Consider the following 21,876-nt stretch of genomic DNA (forward strand, 5'->3'; position numbering starts at 1 on the left):
CGAGGTGACGTTCCATGTCCCAAAAACCAGTTTTATTGTCCGGGGATCGGACCGCCAAGGCTCCCGCCTTGGTCTGCCACCCGATCCACATTGCACCAGACCCTTCATGTTCCTCCTGCGGGTGGTGGGTCCACAGTTGGATGAGTTCATGTATCCGGTTCGGGCTGGGCCCGGCCGGGCCCCATGGGCGAAAGCCTGGCCACCAGGCGCTCGCTCACGGGCCCCAACCCCAGGCCTGGCTCCAGGTTGGGACCCCGTTAACCGTCCGGGCCGGGTGCTCCGACTTTTTGAATTTACATCCATGAAATATCCTGTGAACTGTTCTTTGTCTCACCCTTCACCTAAGACCAATTTGTCATGGGAGACCCTACCAGGGGCACAAAGTGCCCCAGACAACATAGCTCCTAGGATCATTAGGGCACTCAAACTCCTCCACCACGATAAGGTGACGGTTCAAGGAGGAGCCAACGGTAATATTTAATCATACCTACCTTTTTTTCTTAAGGATTTAGAATAGCATGATATGGAACCTTTAACACATGTTTATGAATCAACTCATGGATAGTTTTCTCTTGTTCAGCTGTCCAACATGTTTGGGAATATACGACTAACCATCCTGTCCTTGATGTTTGGCTCCTACGCTTCTTCAGCTGTGACCTTCCCAGGTGTCAAGGTACTTACACACACACACACACACACACACACACACACACACACACACACACACACACACACACACACACACACACACACACACACACACACACTCGGATACACACACACACACACACACTCGGATACACACACACACACACACACACACACACACACACACACACACACACACACACACACACATAAATCAGCATAACAAATAAATGTTGCTACCTTAAACTACATGGCTAATGCTAACATGAGCTATTGGTATTGTGCTTGTTTGATGTGGGGAAATAAAAAAGAAGAATGTTGGAGCATCACTCATCTTCCAGCATTTACTGGGAATAACCCAAGCCCTCATAATCCTGGTGTGAAATGAAGCCAACACGGAAGTGACAAAAATTGCAGTTCTCTCCTCATCCACTAGGGGCTGGCAACAGAAGTGAGCAAATGCTCATTGACTCCCATGTTAAAATACCAATTTCACAGCAGAAATAAACACGTTTACAGCCTGGTTCCAAAACCATTTTAGGTAAACGTTTGTAGCTCTTCTGTTTAAGTGTAATTGAATGTTTAAAATTCTGAACAATTAATGAGCATCCACGTGACTTCAGAGCAAACTCCGGAGAAAGGCCTCAACCTGGGCCTCACATTAGTAGATGTTCGGCCATTTCGACTCTCCGAACTTTAGTTTTGTCTCTGTGTTAGTGTTTGGATGTTAATCATGGAATTATATGGACAAAGAGGACAAGCTGTGGTTATTGACTGCACTAACAGATCATCCATCCATCCATCTGTTGTTGCTTCTTTTTTCAGTAAATAAAATTATATTTCTGTACTTTATTTCCCTGGTTGAATGGGGAAATGCTGCGTTATTTAACTGCTTAGTCAAACATGTTAGTGGAATGGGTGCCCGTCTTCTCCTGTCTCCTGCCCAGGAACAGTTGCTAGAGCAGGCGGCTGGCTGTTACAGTTCCCCGGGGTAGCCAGACTCGTGGACAGCTCCGATGCGAGGCTGTAGTCATGCTGGTCACTTGTGGATCTCTGAGGGAGACCACAGAAACACTGCAGCTGTTATAGTTGACGCTGCTGCATTTCTGAGTCACTCAACTGCATTTTTCTCGCTAACAATTTGCTGGTTGAATGGGGGGAAATTCTATGCACTTACCACAACACCGCTTGGCATGGATGTGGTTTTGTTGTCCCCTGCATGTTTTACTGTCCAAAAACAATATTACACTTTATTAAAATAGACACTAACTAAGCACTAGGGCCAAGCAGAAAAAAACCTGCTTGTGCTGAAGCTGGTTTCCCATTAGAACCTCCATTAGAACCTCCATAAGCTCATCTATTGGCTCTGCTGATACTTGCTAAAGTGTGATTGGTCGTTCCTGCCACCTGTGTACCTGACAGTTCTGCATTGCTGACATTGCATAAAAGAGCCACTAGGCTGCAGTTTTATACTTATTTTTGTGTACTTGCTTACCATGTTGAAGTGGAGCCGGGACCATCAGCAACGGTGCACTCGCGGATCTTTGACCGTGGTGGAACGAAGCCCGACATACTCAGTCAGCTGACCTAGTTATGAGTTCATTACAGGTCGGAGGTGCCTTCACTTTGGATGTGCTCTACCGTGTTTTTCTTGATAAAAACAAACGGAAAAACTCTGTTAGCTTCAGGTTAGCATGTAGCTAATGTCCCGCTGATCTCCAACCGTGGAGCAAGAGCTGATGACGCCCAGCTACAATCGCAGTGGTCTGAGGTTATGCTTGTAATTTCACAGTCCCAGTCTATATTAGATCTCCACAGGAGACCAGCATTACTACAGCCTTGCACTGGAGCCAGTTGGTCATGCGGGTGGGCTACCCCAGTCCCCAGAGCCCTTCTTAGCTTGTTGGGTTAGCTAAGTTAGCTAGTAGCCGCACTGGTTCATTTGTTCCAACCGTGTTCCAAGACGTAACAGCCACACCCTCAGCGCCACCTCTTTTCCCATTTTTGGATTGTCTGGGCGGGATGGGTGTGATGAGACATGTGACACGGTCAAAAAATCAGTGGTGGGAACCTCCCACTTTTGGCTTCAACCTGGCCATGTTCACATTTTTATATGTCGATGGAATAACCACACTGAATGCAAACCCTTGCTCAACAACTCACAGAACAGTCACTTAGACAGACACACTCATTCTGGTTTATTAGCATTACACGAGCCAGCCTGACATCCATTTAAAGGAGGGATATAGCTGAGAGAAAATTGAAGTTAGAGTGTTACTCAGACATTTTTGGGTCAGATTCACCTCATGAACACTTTTGTTAAACATTTAGCTCCTCCCATTTCTTCATTCTCGTGATTCTTTTGCTCTTCCTGTCTGTCTCTGCATCATTAGCTGATTTATGACGTTGGTGTGTCGTTTCGGCTCATCATGTGGGTGTGGACTGGCATGGCCTGCATGGTCTTCCTCAACTGTTACCTGAACTGGCCTGGTGAATCCTTTCCAGCGCCTGAAGACAACAGATACACGTCAGTGCAACCATTACATGAAAACTTGACACTCATCCAATCCTGTTTAATTCACATGTGCTAATTTTTCCAAAATGGCGGTGTGCAGCTGTTTGTTATGAACCTAATCTCCTCCCCCTTCCAGTCTGCTCATGGGTCATCGGAACTAAGGGAAAATGAATGTAAGTGAAGTAGAAACAGCAACTTTCTAATCTGCTTTTCCTTACGGCTCGAATCACACTTATGTTGTACTTCCAGTAAAAGCTGTTATAGCAAATGTGGAAAATAGCTTCTTCTTTTTTTTTCGTGCCTTTTAACATTCTGACACAGCATAGCTCTAAATTAATTGTGGAGATTGTAAAGAAACCAAATGAAATAATAAAGTGGTTCCCCTGCATTTGTCCCAAAATTTCCACCAATAACACATTTCAGACCAAAAGCAACGTTTGGACCATCCGGTTGTTGGTCTCACCCAACCACTGCACTTCCATGGGTTCTCCACTCATTACACTCTCAATAATATCAGAGAAGGAGAAACAGCCGGCTGCTACCACTTCAACTTTAAGACAAACTACCAGAGTCCCTAAAAGAAAAACACCATTAGGACAACAAAAGACGTCAAGACCTAGAAAACAGTGACTGGTGTTTAGCACTATCTCGTGTCCTCTGGTAATGCGTTTCTGTGTTTGCGTTCTTAATCTAGCTTTTTTGCAGCTTTGCTATAACAGCTTTAAAAGGATACATATTTATGTGTGTTTCAACTCTGTCACATAATTTGAGATTTATGAATTCGTAAAAATTCGTAATAAAAAAGACTGCAAATCAGACATGACGTCACAGCAGAATCACCTCCCCCCAGCGTAGATGCTAATTCACACATGGCCAGATTTATGGTGGTTTTGTCCACGTTTATTGCTCGTTCTGTACTGTAAGAAGGATGTGAAGCTCACTAAACTCACAGACATTTTTCTTTTCCTTGTCTGGTTTGATGATGTCAGTTTGGTGAGACGAGCAGTTGTAGTCTGTTTTGCGTTTTCACACAAAACCTAAATTTAATTTGCCATCTGTCTAAAATAAGCTCATTCTTGGAATCAAAATGTGTCTTTAACCCTCTGATACATGAATTATGAAATCTTCAACCATGATTTTTTTAACAATTTTTTTCATTTGTCTTTAGGTGTGAATGAAACAAATTTCAACAAATATTTTTGTAAAATTTTATAATTTACAAATAATTTATTACATGTCCACCTCAGTGGACAGCGTGCATTCTGAGCATGAAATATGTTGGCTTGGCTTACTGAAGTCCAAATGGAGGGGCTCAAATGCAATAAAGTCTTCAACAGCTGTGCTTAATAGCAAAAACAAATAATTTCGAGTACCTGTCCACTGTAGTGACCATTATGCATCAAAGGGTTAAAATTCACGGACATCAAATGTTAAATCCATGGAACGTAGCTAACCGAAAATAACTCATCCTCTCATAAACTCCCATTCATTATTTTGGCAGTAGGGGCCCATGTTCTGGAAGCAGATGGGTGTGACTTGGGCTCCCTATTGGCTTCTGTAGCTTTTTGTTTTAGCATCAAAGCTAGAATTACTACACGACGATGGGGTTTAGCTCTGCAGACTTATGCAAATGCAGTAAAGCAGCAGATCACTTCAAAACAAATTCAGAAGTTCTGAGTCAAGTGTGCTTCCACCAGCGCGTTCACCCCCCCCCACCCCCACCCCCCCACCCACCCCCGGGGTGAAAACACTAGAGAAAGTGTTTCCCAACGGGTCATCAGCATACAGGACACTTAGTGCACTGGGTTCAAATCATTATTCCAGTTAGTTAAAAGTTTCCTGTTTAAGAAAACCCAACAGATTGCACCGAGTCCATGGACGTAATTTTCACTTTAGAAATTGGGAAGGGGGGTATCTTTACAGTATGCTCTAACGGGAAACGGTTGTTTTCTGCTTGGTCCTAGAGCTCAACCAGTGTCAATTTAATATAGTGTAATATTGTTTTTGGATGGTAAAAAGTGCAGGGGTCAAAACTTGACTTTGGAAAAAGTGGGGGGGACATGTCCCCCCCCCCCCCCCCCCAAAATTACGTCCATGACCGAGTTACTGACTAGTCTCAGAGTCTTTACAGCAATCCTCATACTAAGCAAGCATGTATCGACAGTGGAGAGGAAAACTCCCTTTTAACAGGAAGAAACCTCCAGAGGATCCTGGCTCAGTATAAGCAGCCATCCTCCACGACTCACTGGGGATAGAGAAGACAGAACACACACACACACACACACACACACACACACACACACAAATATAAAACTAATAATAATAAACTGAAGAATTCATAGTGGTACTTTCTATTAAATAGACTGTATAAGTAAATTGACCCTTTGCACCTGCGTCACCTGATCACGTGAGTTTGTGTCAATGAATTACGGGAGTGTTGAATGGAGGGTAGAATCGGTAACGAGGTAGTTTTTTTGCCAGTTTAGTCTGGTTTCTACTAGTTCAAGCCCAGTTGTCTTGTGGGAAGGTTTAGCACACTTAGCTGGCGCTCATGTAGAGCGGTAGCTATTCACAAAATGTAAGTGTTAGCTATCTTACGAATGTTGGTTTACAATCTCTTGTGCGGCTGCTCATTGATGTAAACAAGTTGTCAACTTTACAAAGTTCACCCTGCTGGATTTATAGCGTGGTTAAACTACATACTAGAATTAACGCCGTTTGCTGTCAGCTTTGTTAGATTCTGAGAAAGATCAAACAAGTTAGCAAATGAAGCTTTTATCATATATAAATATGTAGGTTATTATATATTCAATAGAAGTTCATATGCCAATGGGCTTGGTCTATATTTAATCCAAAGATTAATTTTTAGTTTAAGATAATTAAATTAATAGCAAAAGTTTATTTATTAAACAGAAGACTTAATGGATTCTTTGCTTATTCAATAACCAAATATACACCATTCTGTGTTTCATTTCAAAGAGGAGTCAGGTTTAAAAAGTTAAGAATTTATTGCTAACAATTTTAAAGATGACAATTGAAATGACAATTCAAAGAAATGACAATTTGTAACAGCTTTGATATTAAAACTTATTCAAAACAAACCTGTCTGAATGGAAAACTAAAATGAAATGTGTGTGTTGGATACGTGGATGATATCTCGGAAGATTTCTTTCCCCTGCGCAGCGGCCGCAAACTCACTGATGCGCCTGCAGCCTCTCAGAGTTCCTGCTGCTCTAAACATTAAAATAATTATTTCATTTTCTGTTCCTCACTTCTGATTACCTTCAATGGTGTCTGTTTGTTGCAACCAGCAGGTACAAAAACTAACTTGTTTTTATTTGACTATTTTTCTGTCCTGCCTGTTTATTATCTTCCTGCATCTCCTCTCAGTCCTAAAGAGAAACTGCTACCTGGGTTCATATATATTCACCTCATGAGTTACCTTTGAACTGCAGTTCTAAAAGACCTACCGACCGCAAAAACAGCGGAGTGCGCGCTGCTTGGCGGCCGCATCATCAGTGAGGTGTGTCACCGAGGACAAAACAGGTGATGCGCCCCGATCCACAGCAGCGAAACGCATCAGGCACAAATAAAAGAATAAAAGACAGAAAACATCAAAGGAAATGAGCCGACATGAACGATCGCGTGTTAAATTAGTTTTTGAGGTGGCGACACCTGATTTGATAATGTTACTGTGGCCGTGCTCAGGACGCAGATGTCTGGAGCGCGTCAACAATCAGAGCTTTGCATGCAGAAGCTGGTTAAGGTTAGGATGGGGGTGAGGGGAAGGTTAAATTGCAAGAGGGTAAAGGTCACAATTTGGTTAAATGTCCGTTTTACGGCGGGTGTCAGTACCGATGCTCTGGCACAGCGCGTTGCCTCCCGACGTGCAGGAGCTTGTCACCTGCTGACAGCAGGCTGCTGTCTTTTCCGAAGACTGCATCTTGCCGGACATTATCACGTGACAGCGACTAGTCGATGACAGGCATAACAAGTCACTATAGAGCGGTGAAGTCGACTAGTGACTAGTTCATACAACCCCTGCTACTGCTCCCCAGAGTGTTCTGCAGCATAATCGGCACGTTCTCTTTGAACTTGATATCAAATTTTCGCCTCCTCTTCATCTCCGCACGGTTAAAGTTACCCTCGCGGTCTATCACTGGCAAATCAAAAGTGAGACGGATGACACAACCGCCCCCCGTACTTGCTTGTTACCACATTCCACCCGGCCACAATAAAAAAACGGCCATTATTGACCTCCGCCGACACCGGCCAAAATATGATACCCGGCAGTTAATTAAATGCAGGCTAGTATTAGAGGATTTACGGTATTTATATGAGATATATATCTTTTAGATGCTATGTGGAAAATGAATGCCAATGTGGCGTGATGACCTCATCAATATGCAACATAGCACGTGACGTCATCTGGCGACATCTAGTGACTTTTGGGGGAACTTCAGCTACTTTCAGTTTAAAACAGTTCCAACACTGGCTGCACTTACCGAGGGAAAATGAAAAATATGTCAGAAAGAAAATGCGAGAGTGGCGCTCAGACAAGAAAAACGGAGAGAATCAAAGAACAAACGCACAAAAATCTAATGCAGAAAATCCCTAAATTGTCCAAATATTTTAAATCTGCTGCTGAACCCAACAGCAGGTTATAGAAAAGCAAGACGTTCACGATGAAAGCAACGGAGCTATGCTAGCTGGAGCGGCAGAGGTTCATGATGCTAGCTCAAAGGAGGGAACGAGCAGTCACAGAGAAGCTGATGTTGTCCAGTTGGGGGCAGAGGCAGACCTGCTTCAAGTAGTTTCTGATGGGAGCCCGGCAGAAGGTCCTAGCCAGGTGTCGCTGATGGTGGATGCTAACTTAACCCCGGTGTTGGTACAGGATCTGCTCGGGTGCAGGATCGGCTCGGGGTGCTTCGACTGCCAATGACGTGAAAGTAGTTGATTGGCTGAACATGAAGCTTCCAGAAGTTACGTTATGATTTTGATTGGTCAGAACAAATTTGCAGTGGTAGTCTTAGCGGTTGTAGTCCTGTAGTCCAAAAATCAACACTTTTTGGAGAAAATGTGTTTGAATGTCTAAAGAAAATGTAAAATATAAGCAAATGATAAACGGAGACCCTCAGAAGCTCTTGATGTTGATGAAATGGGGCAAAATAAAATATAAGAACTTTATTGAAACACACCAAGCAACATTTAGAGTCAAACAATGTATTTAGATAACAACTAAGGAAATATACAGACGAACTCCACATTAATACAAACAGATAAGGCTTCACATATAAGAACCGTTCTATTTTTGTCAGTCCGATGCTGGTTTTATGCAGTTTCACATTCTTTACAAAACAAAGATAATATGGTGTTTTATTAACAAATTACAACTATAAAGAAAACATTTAGGTGTTAACAAACAAGAATTTATTAACAAAACTGCTGATGTCTTTCCAAAACGTGTGTGTGGAAGCCGAGTAGAGTTGCAGTCATGTGACGTCATCGGCAGTCGAAGGACCCCGAGCCGATCCTGCACCGACACCGGATCCTGGCTGCTGGGGTGAAATGGATGAAAATGCCAGAAAATATTGGTATATCTTGGTTAATTCACAAATGCCCCAAGATTTATTTGATTAACATTTTTAGTTGTTTGACAGCCCTAATTAAAATAAAAATCTGCAGATAAGAATATAGGAAAAGAATATTTCGCATCGATCAAGCATTTTTGGTTCCCAAGTGTAGCCTATGGGCCCCTGTAGACCTTAATCATCCCCTGCATGCATCATTACTTTTTATTTAAATAGAAGTACAACATAAGGCAAAGAGGATTAGAAAATAGCTCTTTGAGGCCCGTTGACTTGCATTCATTTTGTCATTTTGTTCTTCCGGGGACCCATGAGCCGACCGGAAAGGGAGGAGACTTAGGCTCTCCATAGGAAATTTTTACTGATTGGCTTAATGAACTGACCTGACAGGAATGTTTACTGTGTGAAGTGCCGTGAGACGACTCTTGTCGTGATTTGGCGCTTTATAAATAAATTGAATTGAACTGAACTGTGTGGCCTAATAGCAACAGACAGATTATGAGATGAAAAACCAGCAATGCCACCTTGGGAATTTCAACCAAATTAGTTTAAAATGACCATAAAGCACTTCCGTTCATTTTGCCCAAGAAGTTAAGAGTTGTGGTTTCTGAGTGTTAAAGCAATAATTTATTACAGTGTAAAAATCAGGGTAAGGAGAATAATCAGGACAATGGTCCAACAACATAACACAAATATGCCAGGTGCACCTCGCTGAAACACATCTCACTTCCTGTCTGGCTTTCATAATATCTTTACCTTCCTGACAATCCATATGCAGAGAGAAAAAATATTCATCCAGGTCTGCACCGCAGCCGTTAATGCTCTGATTGGACTCGAGGTTCTTTTATCTTTGCCGAAGCCAGGCGGAAACCGGACCGCATCCGTTCTGCATTCGGTGTGAAGAACGCTTTAGTCTTGCTCTCATCACAAGTCTGTATACCATCAGGCTTTTTATCTTGCGTCAGCAGAGAGGAGATGAGGATGAACAGAGTTGTCACAGAGTACAGGACAACGGGGGACAACCATGAGACGGTCACAGAAGATGAGAGTGGGACGTCGCAGCTAGAACACAACCCGAGGGGCTCTCGGACCAAAGGTACGGTTCTGATCACCATTGGTGTTTGGTTAGTTTAGCTCTAGTGTAAGTGACTGTCATGATTCCTACAACAAAAACGTCAATAAGTTAAATAAAGAGAAGTTACAGGTGGAAACTTCTGGAGGGTTGGGTTAAAGCTATAAGTGGTGAAAAATGGGCTCTGAAAATACCTGAAAAAAACCAGAATGCCTTCCACAAGTATGGCAAGTAACGCTTTCATTTCTAGCATTTCTGCTGCTAGCGCACAACAGTGCTGACACACAACCTCCTGTAGAAATATTAGACGATATAAACATGTGTGTTTCTGAGATTTAACCCCTTTATTTCCAGGTTTATGATCAAAGCTAGAAATGTAAATAATGAAAACATTTAATCATTTTTTGTGTGTTATTTTTTGAAACTTCGTTGGGGTGTGCCACAGGGCTCTGTCCTTGGTCCTCTCCTATTTGCAGTGTATTTGCTTCCTCTTGGAGTCCTCCTTCGCCAGCATAATATGAAATTTCATTTCTTTGCTGATGACTGCCAGATCTATCTCCCTCTTCGACGTGGGGAGGATAGATCTGTTTCTCCTTTACTGGATTGCTTGAAGGACATAAAATGTTGGATGGCTTCTAATTTTTTGCACCTAAATGAGAGCAAAACGGAAGTTATAATACTTAGTCCTAGCAGAAGAAATGGCTCTGGTGCTGATATTGACCTTGGCCCATTGACCCCCTATGAAAAGAAAATGGTCAGTAATTTGGGGATTAAAATCGACTCATCACTTAATCTTGACACTCATGTAAATACAGTGGTGAGGTCCTGTTTCTTTAACCTGAAAAGACTATCCAGGATCAGGCCTCTGCTGTCCAGAGCTCATCTGGAGTCTGTGTTGCATGCCTTCGTCCTGTCCCGGCTGGACTACTGCAACGCTCTGTATGCTGGTCTGGCCCAGTGCACGGCTGCACGGCTCCAATTTGTACAGAACTCAGTGGCTAGGTTCCTGACAGGTACTAGATGTCGAGAGCACATTACCCCAGTGCTGGATGCTCTGCACTGGCTCCCGGTAAAATATCGAGCTCAGTTTAAAATCTTAACTCTTGTTTATAAGGCCCTCCAGGGCAGTGCCCCCTCGTACATTACTGCGCTTTTGAACAGGTATGCTCCATCTCGGTCTCTTCGCTAAGCCGAGCAAGAACTTCTGGTGGTCCCCCGGTCGAAATTTCGATCGAGGGGTTGTCGTGCGTTTTCTATTTTGGCTCCAACTCTGTGGAACGAATTGCCACTGAGCATTAGGCAGGCACCATCCCTTCGAGTCTTTAAGTCTCGTTTAAAGACTCATTTTTATCTGATTGCGTTTCAGCGCTAGGGTCACTTGAACTGCCCTAACATTCTGGTTTTAACTATTCTTCTTTTTAACCCAGATGCTTGATTTTATTTTGTCCGACATTTGTTTTTTTATCGATTAGTCTTATTCCGATATCTCTTATCTGTAATGCTGTTTGCTAGATATTTTATAATTTTATGTTTTTATCCTGCTTTTATGCCCATGTACTGGGAATGTTTTTCTTTTAATGATGTTGTTCAGCACCTTGGGCTTCGGATAATGTTGTAGAAGGTGCTATACAAATAAAATTTGATTGATTGATTGATTATGTCCAGATGATTTGTTTTGTGGATGAATTTTCAACACATTGGAGTGTCATAAAGTATTTGTATTCACTTTTTTTTTCTTTGAAAGCAGCGTCAGTTATTGCCTCGCGATACCTCCGGAAAATACGCGATACCTCCGGAAAATACGCGATACCTCCGGAAAATACACCATCTAGTGGAAAACAAATAAACTTAAAATTGAGTCTGGCTGGTCTGGGAGCCCAGACAGAATAAGAAAAAAATAAATTATGCTGATAATTTCAAAAATGATTTACACGGGAGTCAATGGCACAACAGGGTCTGAAGGAGCATTAACGCTGTTAAATCAGTTCAGCGTTATATTCAATGGAGTAAGGGAATTTTTTGTACTATTTTTGGTAATTCCTAAATCTTACACATACTACAAAAAATTAGCTAAATCTCATTAGCATTGCCTAAACTATTCACAAATACACACCTGTCTGCGCAAACAAAGAGCATATAAGGGTTTCGGCTATGGAAGAGGAAATGCTGCTGCTTGATGAGAAATCATGGGACTCACAGAAGAATCAGATCACAGATCCTCACCTCATTTCAAATATTTGTTGAACAATTTCATTACAAAACATTCGTAAAAGGTTTCTGTTGTTGGTGATCGAGGATGAACCCCTGGTAAAGGTGCGCTCTTGAATCAGTCCGACGCACAGGTTTGATTTGTGAGACAGATCATGAGTTATAAAGTATGATAGTGAAGTGTTATGACGTTGCAGAAATGCTGAAACTTCTTCTGTAAATGGAACGGCTCACTCTTTGTTTCCCCCCAGCTTCGGTGCCCTTTTGCCAGTCTGTGTGCTCCCCCATCTTCCTGTGGAGCATCCTCACCATGGCTGTCACCCAGCTGAGGCTCATCTTTTTCATGGGTGCCATGAATAAGATGATCGAGTTCTTGGTCATGCATGGTGACCCCCACCGTAAGCACAAAAGCTCTCTTGTTTACCTCAAACCAACAATGACCAGATTAGACTCTGACATTGTCTTGTCTTCTTCTGGAAAAACACGCAAGGTTCCAACATTAAAACAAACATTCGTTTTATGATGAAAATGAAAAATGGTGACTTTTGACCTGCTGCCATCTCTTTCAGCCTCTGAAGAGCTTAGGAAGATAGTGAAGGAGCAAGGTACGTGCCAGGATGCTCAGATACGAGACTAAAAGCCTGCGAGACTCGGCTCAGGGCCCAGTCCTGGTTCTGTGTTCATTTAACTCTAGATGTCCTTTCCAGTGGGTTTCTACTCCTCCATCTTTGGTGCAATCCAGCTTCTGTGTCTACTGACATGTCCCTTGATTGGTTACATCATGGACTGGAGGATGGAAGAGTGTGAGGCAGAAGATCCAAACACACCCATGAACCTAAGGTATAACGGGTGCTCTAAATAAATAATGTGCTTTTTCCCACAGAGGCAGGTTTTTTTACCCTTAAAGAGCAAGTCACCCCCAAATAAACTTTTTTTTGCTGATAAACTAAATAAACGAGTGTCTAATCGTGCTGCAGACACGTGTCGTCAATAATTTGGCACTTCAGTGCATCTTAGTTAAAATTTAAATATTCTGCCTAAAACTGGCAGTGTTGTGCCGTTGTCAGGTAAAAACTCTGCACTGTATTTGAATTTAAATCTGCCACCGCTATTGGCTAAGAAGTATGCTATGATGTAAACTGGTACATTATGATGTCACAATGCTGTCGTGAGCCTGAGTGTGTGTGTATTTGTTAGCGGCTCCGCCCTCTCGGTCTGCCAGGCAACAGCATGTGTTGCATTTTTCAAACATGAAGTGGGAGTGGAGTTAGACTCTGGTAGGGGTGACTTGCTCTTTAACCAATGAAATCAGTATTTAAATCAGCATTTTGTATTTAAATGAGACATCTTGATCTGAATTTAGCTAGCTGATTTCAAACAAACCAAAGAAATGGAGATAGAGTTTCAGAGAGAACCGGAGATGTTTGATGTCCAGAATAGATTCGTGTCAGTTTCACATTAGTGCATCACCTTTTTTTAAAGGAGCTCTTCCTGGGGTTCGTGGTGACCTTCTAACCCCTCATGTTGACCCTGTAACATCCTGAATTCATTTTTAATTGAAAACATCATTTCACATTTGACAATTGTTCCCTCAGCCAATCAGATCACCCAAAGAGAGACAGAAAGATCCAGAAACTGACCAATGCCATCAAAGCATTCATCTTCACCAACCTCCTTTTGGTCGTCTTTGGAATTATTTCCTTGATTGACAACTTGCCTTTACAGGTTAGAAAAATTCTGAACAATAATGGAATTATGGGTTTCATGCATGCTGGAACTGGAGGAAAATGTCATTTATGAGAGACGCGCTGCTGTAAGTGTTTGCTTCAGAAACAATACGCTCTCTATCATGACCAACACTTGGTGAATACAACCTCAGGTGAATAACATAAAACCAAAATGTGCCGTGACTCGAAAACACCGACGTGTGATAAAGACCAAGTCCACTGCTGCCAAAAGCACCAGCCGGGAGCTGCTGACTGGAGGTTCTGATGAACTCATTATCGGTGCTAACTACTTGCTGCTCTGCAACGTCAGCAGGGACCTTGAACAAGTAAATGTTGCTGCCCATCATGTTTGGTGACCTATTCATGGGATGCACATAAACTTCCTCCAGGTTTGTTCTGCTGTAGTCCACTTAGCGGGAAGCAGGGTTGCTGAGGGTGTCGCATCACCAGCTTGTGAATGACAGAAGACACCCAGCATGAAATAATGGAAACAGAGCTGAAGGTAGAGGTATGTGTGCTAATATCACAACCGCCGTTAGAAAGGATGATTTTTGAAGTGCGGAAGTTTTGGTTTGATTCAAAGACATTTTGGTGAGACTAGAATTCCTCAAGCATGGATCCATGTTTGATCGTCACAATCGTGGTAAACCGTCTGGGCCCTCACAGAGGGCTTGGGTCGATACAATATCAAAAACCATCTGAGTGTGCAGAAAGGGTTTGTCAGGGAGAACAGCTTTTCTGGTTCTGTTCTGTCTCAGGCTGTCAGCAGAAGCGGCGGTCCTACTGAGACAGAGCCAAGGAACTAAACGTGGATTTACTAACTCACCTTCGTTGCGTTTCACTTGGGTCTCAGGGAGCTGGCGTGTACGGTGTGTGTTCCAGCAGCAGTCAGTGGGCAAGAGACGAGACATTCGTTAGACAGGTCTTCAGTCCATCATGGGGACACAAGCGGCACATGAGACGTACAACTACTCACATCTAGGGACAGTTTGGAGTGTTTTTGGTCTGTGGGAGAAACCGGAGTACCAGGAGACATGAAGACACGGTCTCGGAGACAACATGCTAACTCCACGCAGAAAGGTCACAGCTGCGATTTGAACCTTTGACCTTCTCACTGGAAAGCAACAGCGCACCACCGTGCAGATTAGAAACGCAAATGTTGCTGATTTGTGGGCCTTGCTGCTCTCAAGATGAACCGTTTGACAAACATTCGAGTCATTCACTTTAAAAGATCCACTCTGTTATGTCCTCGTCTGAAACCACCCCAGTAGTTTAGATGACTGTACAGCTACGATAGACAGAGAGACAGGCAGACAGACAGGTGGGCCGACAGGCAGACAGACAGACAAATAGGCAGACAGACGGGGTCGTAATATAAATCCATCTATTGCTGTCTTTGTTGTTCTCCAACAGGTGGTGTCATTTGTCCTTCACACCATCGTGAGAGGGTTTGTCCACTCCTGCTGTGGGGGTCTCTACGCTGCTGTGTGAGTTTTAAGCCTCCAGACAGTCGGATGGTGAGATGAAGCTAGGCAGTAGGGATTATTTAAATGATCCCTAACCCTAACCCATAACCCTAGCCCTAAGCCTGGCAGACATCATCAGGTTTTTTTTTTTTTTTTTTTTGATAAACAAGGAAAACCAATTTAATTTCCTCTGGTCCAAAAAAACAAAATCAGAAAATCCCAGCACTATTCAAAATGGTCACCCATCCAACTCTCTTCCAGTATCTGTCACTTTCAGAGAGAAAGATCCCTTGCCACACCCAGCAGTCCACCTATATACTCTCCGACCCCCCCTCCAATTCAGGTCGGCCATTCACCTCAGTCCACTCAGGCATTTCACTATGTAAAGGTAGCATTAGAGGTGGGCTTCCTCTTTAGCTGCTTCAAAATGGCTGCCACAGAGGACACCTCCTGAGGGTAACAAACAAATTCATGTTTAACACAGATTACATTCCTGCATGAACACTCTTTAGTTTAAAGAAAACATGTTGCTTCTCAACACTCAACTCCGGAGGAGCAATGTGGTTGTTGTCCCGGCCGAGAAACACTGGACCAGCTCAGTACCCTTAGGGGGGTCCTGGAGGGTGTGTGGGAGTTCGCCCAACCAGTCTACATTGTTTAGCGGGTTTGGAGAAGTCGTTCACCTGGGGGGCCCTGTGGGGGGTACTCCAGGAGAATGGGGCATCAGGTCCTCCCACTGGGAGATGGACTCCGCCAAGGCTGCCCTTTGTCACCGATTCTGTTCCTAACATTTATGGACAGGATTTCTACGAGCACCCAAGGTGTTGAGGGTTCTGTTGGCTTCATCAGAAAGTGATCTCCGGCTTTTTCTGGAGCGGTTTTCAGTTGAGTGTGAAGCAGCTGGGATGAGAATCAGCTCCACCAAATCCGAGACCGTGGTCTTGAGTCGGAAAAGGGTAGAACGCCTTCTCCGGGTCAGGGATGAGGTCCTGCCCCAAGTGGAGGACTTTAAGCATCCAGGGTCTTGTTCACGAGTGGAGAGGCACCTGGCTGCAGCAAAATGGTGATTGGAGCTCCACCTCCAGTCGCCATTACCCTATCAGAAATAATTGTTTGACCCCGAAAGTCCCATGGCCAAAAGTTCTGTGCATGGCATTAACCGGAAGCACCGTTAGTCATGAGTCAGTGCGAGCTGTGGTGGCTGAAATGAAAGTAAGTGACTTTTTTTTTTTTTATTATTCTCTAATTTATGAGTCATATATTTTCAAACAGGCCTTATATAATTGAAGCATATCTTAGAGGCGACATGAGTTGCTGTGTTCACTCCTCACCCCTGCCACATGGGCCCAAGGGATAAACCACCAACCCTGACTTTCCTCGCGGGGTCACACCCATTAGGACAGTGGGAGGGTTAAATGTCATTAATCACTGTTTGATTCTCATTGAAAAAATCCACTTATGGTGCGTTATTAATTAGGCTTTAAAGTTTTATATAAGGGACATTTAATAATCCCACAGTGGGGTAATCCTCATGTTAAGGCAGCACACACACAGAAAGATAAATTAAAGACATAAACAGGTTATAATCTGACCTGCAATAAAAATAGATTAAAATTTAGGAAGAAAGAGACCGCTATACCTATTAATATGGCACTGGTTGGTGTTAACCAGTGGCCGAACTATGGCTGTCAGTCACCCATGCAATATATTAAAGTGATATGACAACATGATTGTTTTTTTATTGTTCTAACAATATTATTTTAGACATATGTACAACGTATAATAGTATGTTGCTACATCGCTGTAATTAACAGACTGGTACCAGCAGGTGAACTAGGTTAGTACAGCTTTACATCTTAGCTGTTTTAAAACAAACAAATACGAAGTTAGTTTTAGTTTTTTCGTCTTTCATGTTCGTACAACAATCGACCACATCTACTCTTGACTGAAACATTGGCCATTTTTTCCATCACAGTTCTAAACTTGCTGTAAACTCCTCAATCATCTGTTTGTTGTTATTTTTGAGGGTCTTTACCTCGTATATATGTTGATTACATCAGTGTTTCTGAGTGGTTTTGCTCCAGTAATTTGAAAGTAAAAGACAAAATCATCAGCTGTAAAGATAATTAAACATTTGATCCCGGTTGAATGCAGAAAAAACATTAACTTGATTTCGAAGTTCTTTCCGTTTTTAAAATATGTTTTTTTTTTGTGACTTTTGTTTAAAAATTTGTGGAAAAAGGGCCACGCGACTTTAGTTCACGTGAAACGTCAAACAATCGCTTCCAGTAAGGCAGTGGTGACTGGAGGTGGAGCTCAAGTCACCATTTTGCTGCAGCCAGGTCCTCTTGCACGAGTGAGGGAACGCTGGAGCGTGAGATCGACGGGTGGATAGGTGCTGCATCTGCAGTGATGCGGGCGTTGTACCGGTCTGTCGTGGTGAAGAGAGAGATGAGCCAGAAGGCAAAGCTCTCGATTTACCGGTCGATCTACGTTCCTACCCTCACCTGTGGTCACGAGCTTTGGGTAGAGACCGAAAGAACGAGATCGTGGATGCAAGCGGCCGAAATGAGTTTTCTCCACAGGGTGGCCGGGCTCTCTCTCTCAGAGACAGGGTGAGAAGCTCAGAGTAGACCGGCTGCTCCTCCACATCGAGAGGAGCCAGTTGAGGTGGCTCGGGCATCTAGTTAGGATGCCTCCTGGATGCCTCCCTGGTGAGGTTTTCCGGGCACGTCCAACCGGGAGGAGATCTAAAGGGAGACCCAGGACACGCTGGAGAGACTAGTGGGCCATTCCCATCTGTACCGGGTCGGCCCGGGCCGGGTAGCCCCAGTCGGCCCCAGCCTGGCCCGGTTGATTCCACACATCCTTGTCTTAAGCCCATGTGGGCTGATTCTACCCACCAATCAGAGGCTTGCTCTAATGGAAGGTGTGAATTTGCTGTCAGCAGTGGGTGTGTCGGCCCTGGTCGGCCTGAAGCAGACCCCCTCGAGAAGAGGGCTGAGAATGAGCCTTGGTTGGCCCGGAAAAATACCAGGCCACCCAGATATGTAAACAACCTACGCTACCCGGCCCAGGCCGACCCGGTACAGATGGGAACGGCCCATTAGTCTCTCATCTGGCCAGGGAACCCCTTGGGATTCCCCCAGAAGAGCTGCCCCAAGTGGCTGAGGAGAGGGAAGCATGGGTCTCTCGACTTAGGCTGTTGCCCCGCGACCCGACTCCGGATTAGTGGAACAAAATGGATGGATGGATGGATGGACGGACTGACTCCTTTTAACTCACAGTTGACTGTGTTATCTCACCTAACCTAACAACAGACAGATGTTTAATGATGTGTTAGTGAAAGAAAAGTGTTTTCATCCTAAAGAAGTATTCGCATGAACTTTGGTTACAGCTTTTGCAGAGCTGTTAACACTTTTACCGTTTGGTTTAAGTTGGTATTTTTAGGACTTTAGGCTGAAGTGAGAAGACCTTTCCTTGCTTCCGTCCTCCTGTAGGTATCCAGCCAACCACTTTGGGACCCTGACGGGTTTGCAGTCAATGATCAGCGCTGCCTTTGCCTTGCTCCAACAGCCACTCTTCATATTGATGGTGGGACACCTCAGCGGAGATGCTTACTGGGTAGGAAGCTTCTACACAAACACACCGGCCTCAGGGCAGTAAGGGATACGTTGGGGATGTTGTCGGTATGTCAGGTAAGATCCATATGACCAGGCTGTGGGCCAGTTCAGGCTCGTAACCTAGCAACCTCCACCAACTCAACCCTAAGGGGTTCTCTGACCAACATGGTGAATAATCCCTCTAGCATGTCTGCATTCGAACCTCCTGCCAAAATACTGTCTGAAGTTAATGTATAAGTTGGTTATGTAATATTTCCCAAGTGAGTCCAACTTTGAGTCATCATAAAAAACAATGTCTCAGTTTCAGGTGCTGGTCGAAGGTATCGGTGTATCGTGTTTCTGTGCATCACCGGTTCACACAGCAGGCTACACAGTTTGTTCTTATCCGTGCCTTCTTCCAACAGATCAACGTGGGCCTCCTCATCCTCTCCCTGGCCTGCTTCCTGTTACCTGGCTATCTCTTCTACCACCGTAAGAACCTGATCCGAGAAAAGGCTCATCGAGACACGGCCACTGCTCAGCCAGGGACGGACAATGTTTTAACCCAATCAGAAAGCGGACTGTCTCAGACCCAAGCCAACGGGCTTTCAGCATAAGGACACACACCCAGCAGCGAGGCCTTTATGGTGTGTGTGTGGGGGGGTGGGGGGTTGGACCATCGACATACATATATATGGACAATGGCTTTCCATAGGCTCCAATAATACGTTTTTGAGTTAAAATGGGAGGTGGCCACCACCGCCATTTTGACCGTGTCACAGGTTCCGTCAAGCCCAGACAATTCCATAAAAGGGAAGAGAGGTGGAGCTGAGGGTGGGGCTGTAAGGCTGGGATCAACTGATGACACTAGTGATGTGACGTTCACGAACGAATCGAATCTTTTGAACGGGTTTTCAAAGTGAATGATGAGAGCCGAGTCCCTGCAGGGAGCCGTTCATCTTAACAAACCTCCCCGGAAGTCGTCAAACTCACCCGCTCAAACCCCGCCCACCGCTGTGACAGACGTAGGAGGAACCATAGATATGTTTATAAACACGTGTTCATATACATATCTATGGTAGGAACGCTAACCAACCCTGTGCGCCCTCACGGACACCGCAGGAAGATGTCGTTCTTGATACCCCCCCCCCCCCCCCCCCCCCCCCCGCTCTCTTGGCTCCACTTAGTTCAAAGGAGCCAGTCTTTTGAACGGCTCCCATGAAAGAGCCATAAATCCCATCACTAGACGACACCCGTCGAACTGAAGCTAATAGAGCTACAAGCTAACTTGAAGCTAACCCAAAGCTAAAGCGGAGGTGGGAGCTAAGCTAACGGAGGTAGCTACTTAGCTACAACCGGAGTTAACTGTGCACAACAGCAGAGCTTCTGAGTCAGAGATACGCCGGGCTGACCGCTGGGTAAAACCGGGTGGAACACAGAGGTCTCCCGAGAGCTCCACAAGCCGGCAGCCGCACAGCAGACAAGCGCTGCGGAGATCAAAGATGCGCCGAGCTGAGGGGAGGGAGACCACACTGATAGTGGGAACCCAGCTCCACCAACATGTTATATTTCAACCCATTTTCTAAAGTGCAGCATTATGTTAAATGCACTGGGTTTTACCCTATTACATTTAAATTTCATGGTTAAACAGTACATGTTAAAATCTAAGCTCAGCTCGGCAGTGACCTAAAATACATAAATATAATTTTACTTACCGAAAAAAATGAAGTGGAGACTCCTTGGTCGCTCTATTAGTGCAATTAATGCCACAGCAAGTCATTTTGTCCAACAATTGCACAAAAATATCCCAAAAAGAAAACACAAACGCTACAACTAATGGTCTAAGATGAGAGACTGTAAATGACGGAACAGTTTCCAGGCCAGACCGAGGCTCAGGCTGAGGCCTTTCCACGGAGCTAGCTCTGTGGTCACGTGGGTCTGATGCTCATTAATTATACAGAATTTTAGGCTTTTAATACACTTAAACAGAAGAGTGAGAAAAACATTCACCCCCCTCAGAGTTGTCATGAGTGTAAACTAGATCATTTAAACCAAAAACATGTTCTGGTACCAGGCTGTAAACATGTTTATTTCTGCTGTGAAATTGGTATTTTTAACATGGGAGTCAATGAGGATTTGCTCACTTCTGACACCAGCCCCTAGTGGATGAGGGTGGAACTGCAATTTTTGTCACTTCCGTGTTGGCTTCAATTTCAGACCCGCATTGTGGGGGCCTGGTGGGAACAGAGGAGTTTACAGGAGGTGCTTTGTATTAGAGAAAAGAAAAAAACTGGTAATTGTGTTTTTGTTATTTCTGCAGAACTCGGTTCGTAGTCCAACACATTTCTGAGATGTAGCAAAGGAGACTCGAGTTGAAATAACACCGAACTAGGCCAAACGTTTCATTTTGTGTTGCTGATGTTATTGCATTGATATTTCTTTAGTTTTTACAGCTACTTGTTGTAGTTGTTAACTGAAAAACAACGATATAATAATAATAATTTTAACCTGTAGGGGGAGGGCCCCACACCCCCGTTGTGCCCTGATGCTAAGATGATATTGAAGTTTTTCTTTATGGGAAAAGTTTGAAAGTATGATAAGACTGTGGGTATCCTAAATGAACAGGACTTCTGTTACATTAGTGCAGCCTTTGCTAGTTGAATAAACAATAATCAGAGATGGTTATTTATCACAACACCATGTCACTCACAATCCTGCAGTTACAACCGGCCATAACACTGACGTGGTGCTTAGGGGCGGAATAAGAAAGGATCTTCTTTCCGAGTCAGAGGACTCCAAAGTACTTTACACTACAGAGAATCATTCATCCATTCACACACTGGGGGTGATGAGCTACGTCGTAGCCACAGCTGCCCTGGGGGCGCACTGACAGAGGCGATTCTGCCGAGTCAGGCGCCACTGGTCCCTCCGACCCCCACCAACAGGCAAGGAGGGTTCAGGGTCTTGCCCGAGGACACAGTGGCAGAATTGCCTGCAGGGAGCCGGGATCAGTTGTGCAACCCTCTGATTACTGGACAACCTGCACTACC

General features: G+C 44.2%; 1 protein-coding gene across 5 annotated transcripts in view; it reads left to right on the forward strand.

Moving 5' to 3' along the window:
• slc43a1b (solute carrier family 43 member 1b) overlaps positions 1-19,672 on the forward strand; it is a 47,853-nt gene extending 28,181 nt beyond the window's left edge. For 2 of the 5 annotated variants that reach the window (XM_070553626.1, XM_054751839.2), the window contains exons 6-15: positions 581-673; positions 3,042-3,175; positions 9,720-9,847; positions 12,283-12,429; positions 12,601-12,636; positions 12,739-12,871; positions 13,627-13,756; positions 15,172-15,245; positions 18,725-18,848; positions 19,252-19,672. In XM_070553626.1, the coding sequence (XP_070409727.1) occupies positions 581-673; positions 3,042-3,175; positions 9,720-9,847; positions 12,283-12,429; positions 12,601-12,636; positions 12,739-12,871; positions 13,627-13,756; positions 15,172-15,245; positions 18,725-18,848; positions 19,252-19,443 (1,191 nt within the window). In that variant the 3' untranslated portion in view covers positions 19,444-19,672. Of the gene's footprint in view, positions 1-580; positions 674-3,041; positions 3,176-9,719; positions 9,848-12,282; positions 12,430-12,600; positions 12,637-12,738; positions 12,872-13,626; positions 14,061-14,147; positions 14,349-15,171; positions 15,246-18,724; positions 18,849-19,251 lie in introns of those variants that run through there. The other 3 variants (XR_011521231.1, XM_070553628.1, XM_070553627.1) reach the window with 3 other exon arrangements.
• Positions 19,673-21,876: the final 2,204 nt, after the last annotated feature.

Source organism: Nothobranchius furzeri, chromosome 7 (assembly GCF_043380555.1).
Source record: "Nothobranchius furzeri strain GRZ-AD chromosome 7, NfurGRZ-RIMD1, whole genome shotgun sequence".
In the NCBI taxonomy this organism is placed as follows: domain Eukaryota; kingdom Metazoa; phylum Chordata; class Actinopteri; order Cyprinodontiformes; family Nothobranchiidae; genus Nothobranchius; species Nothobranchius furzeri.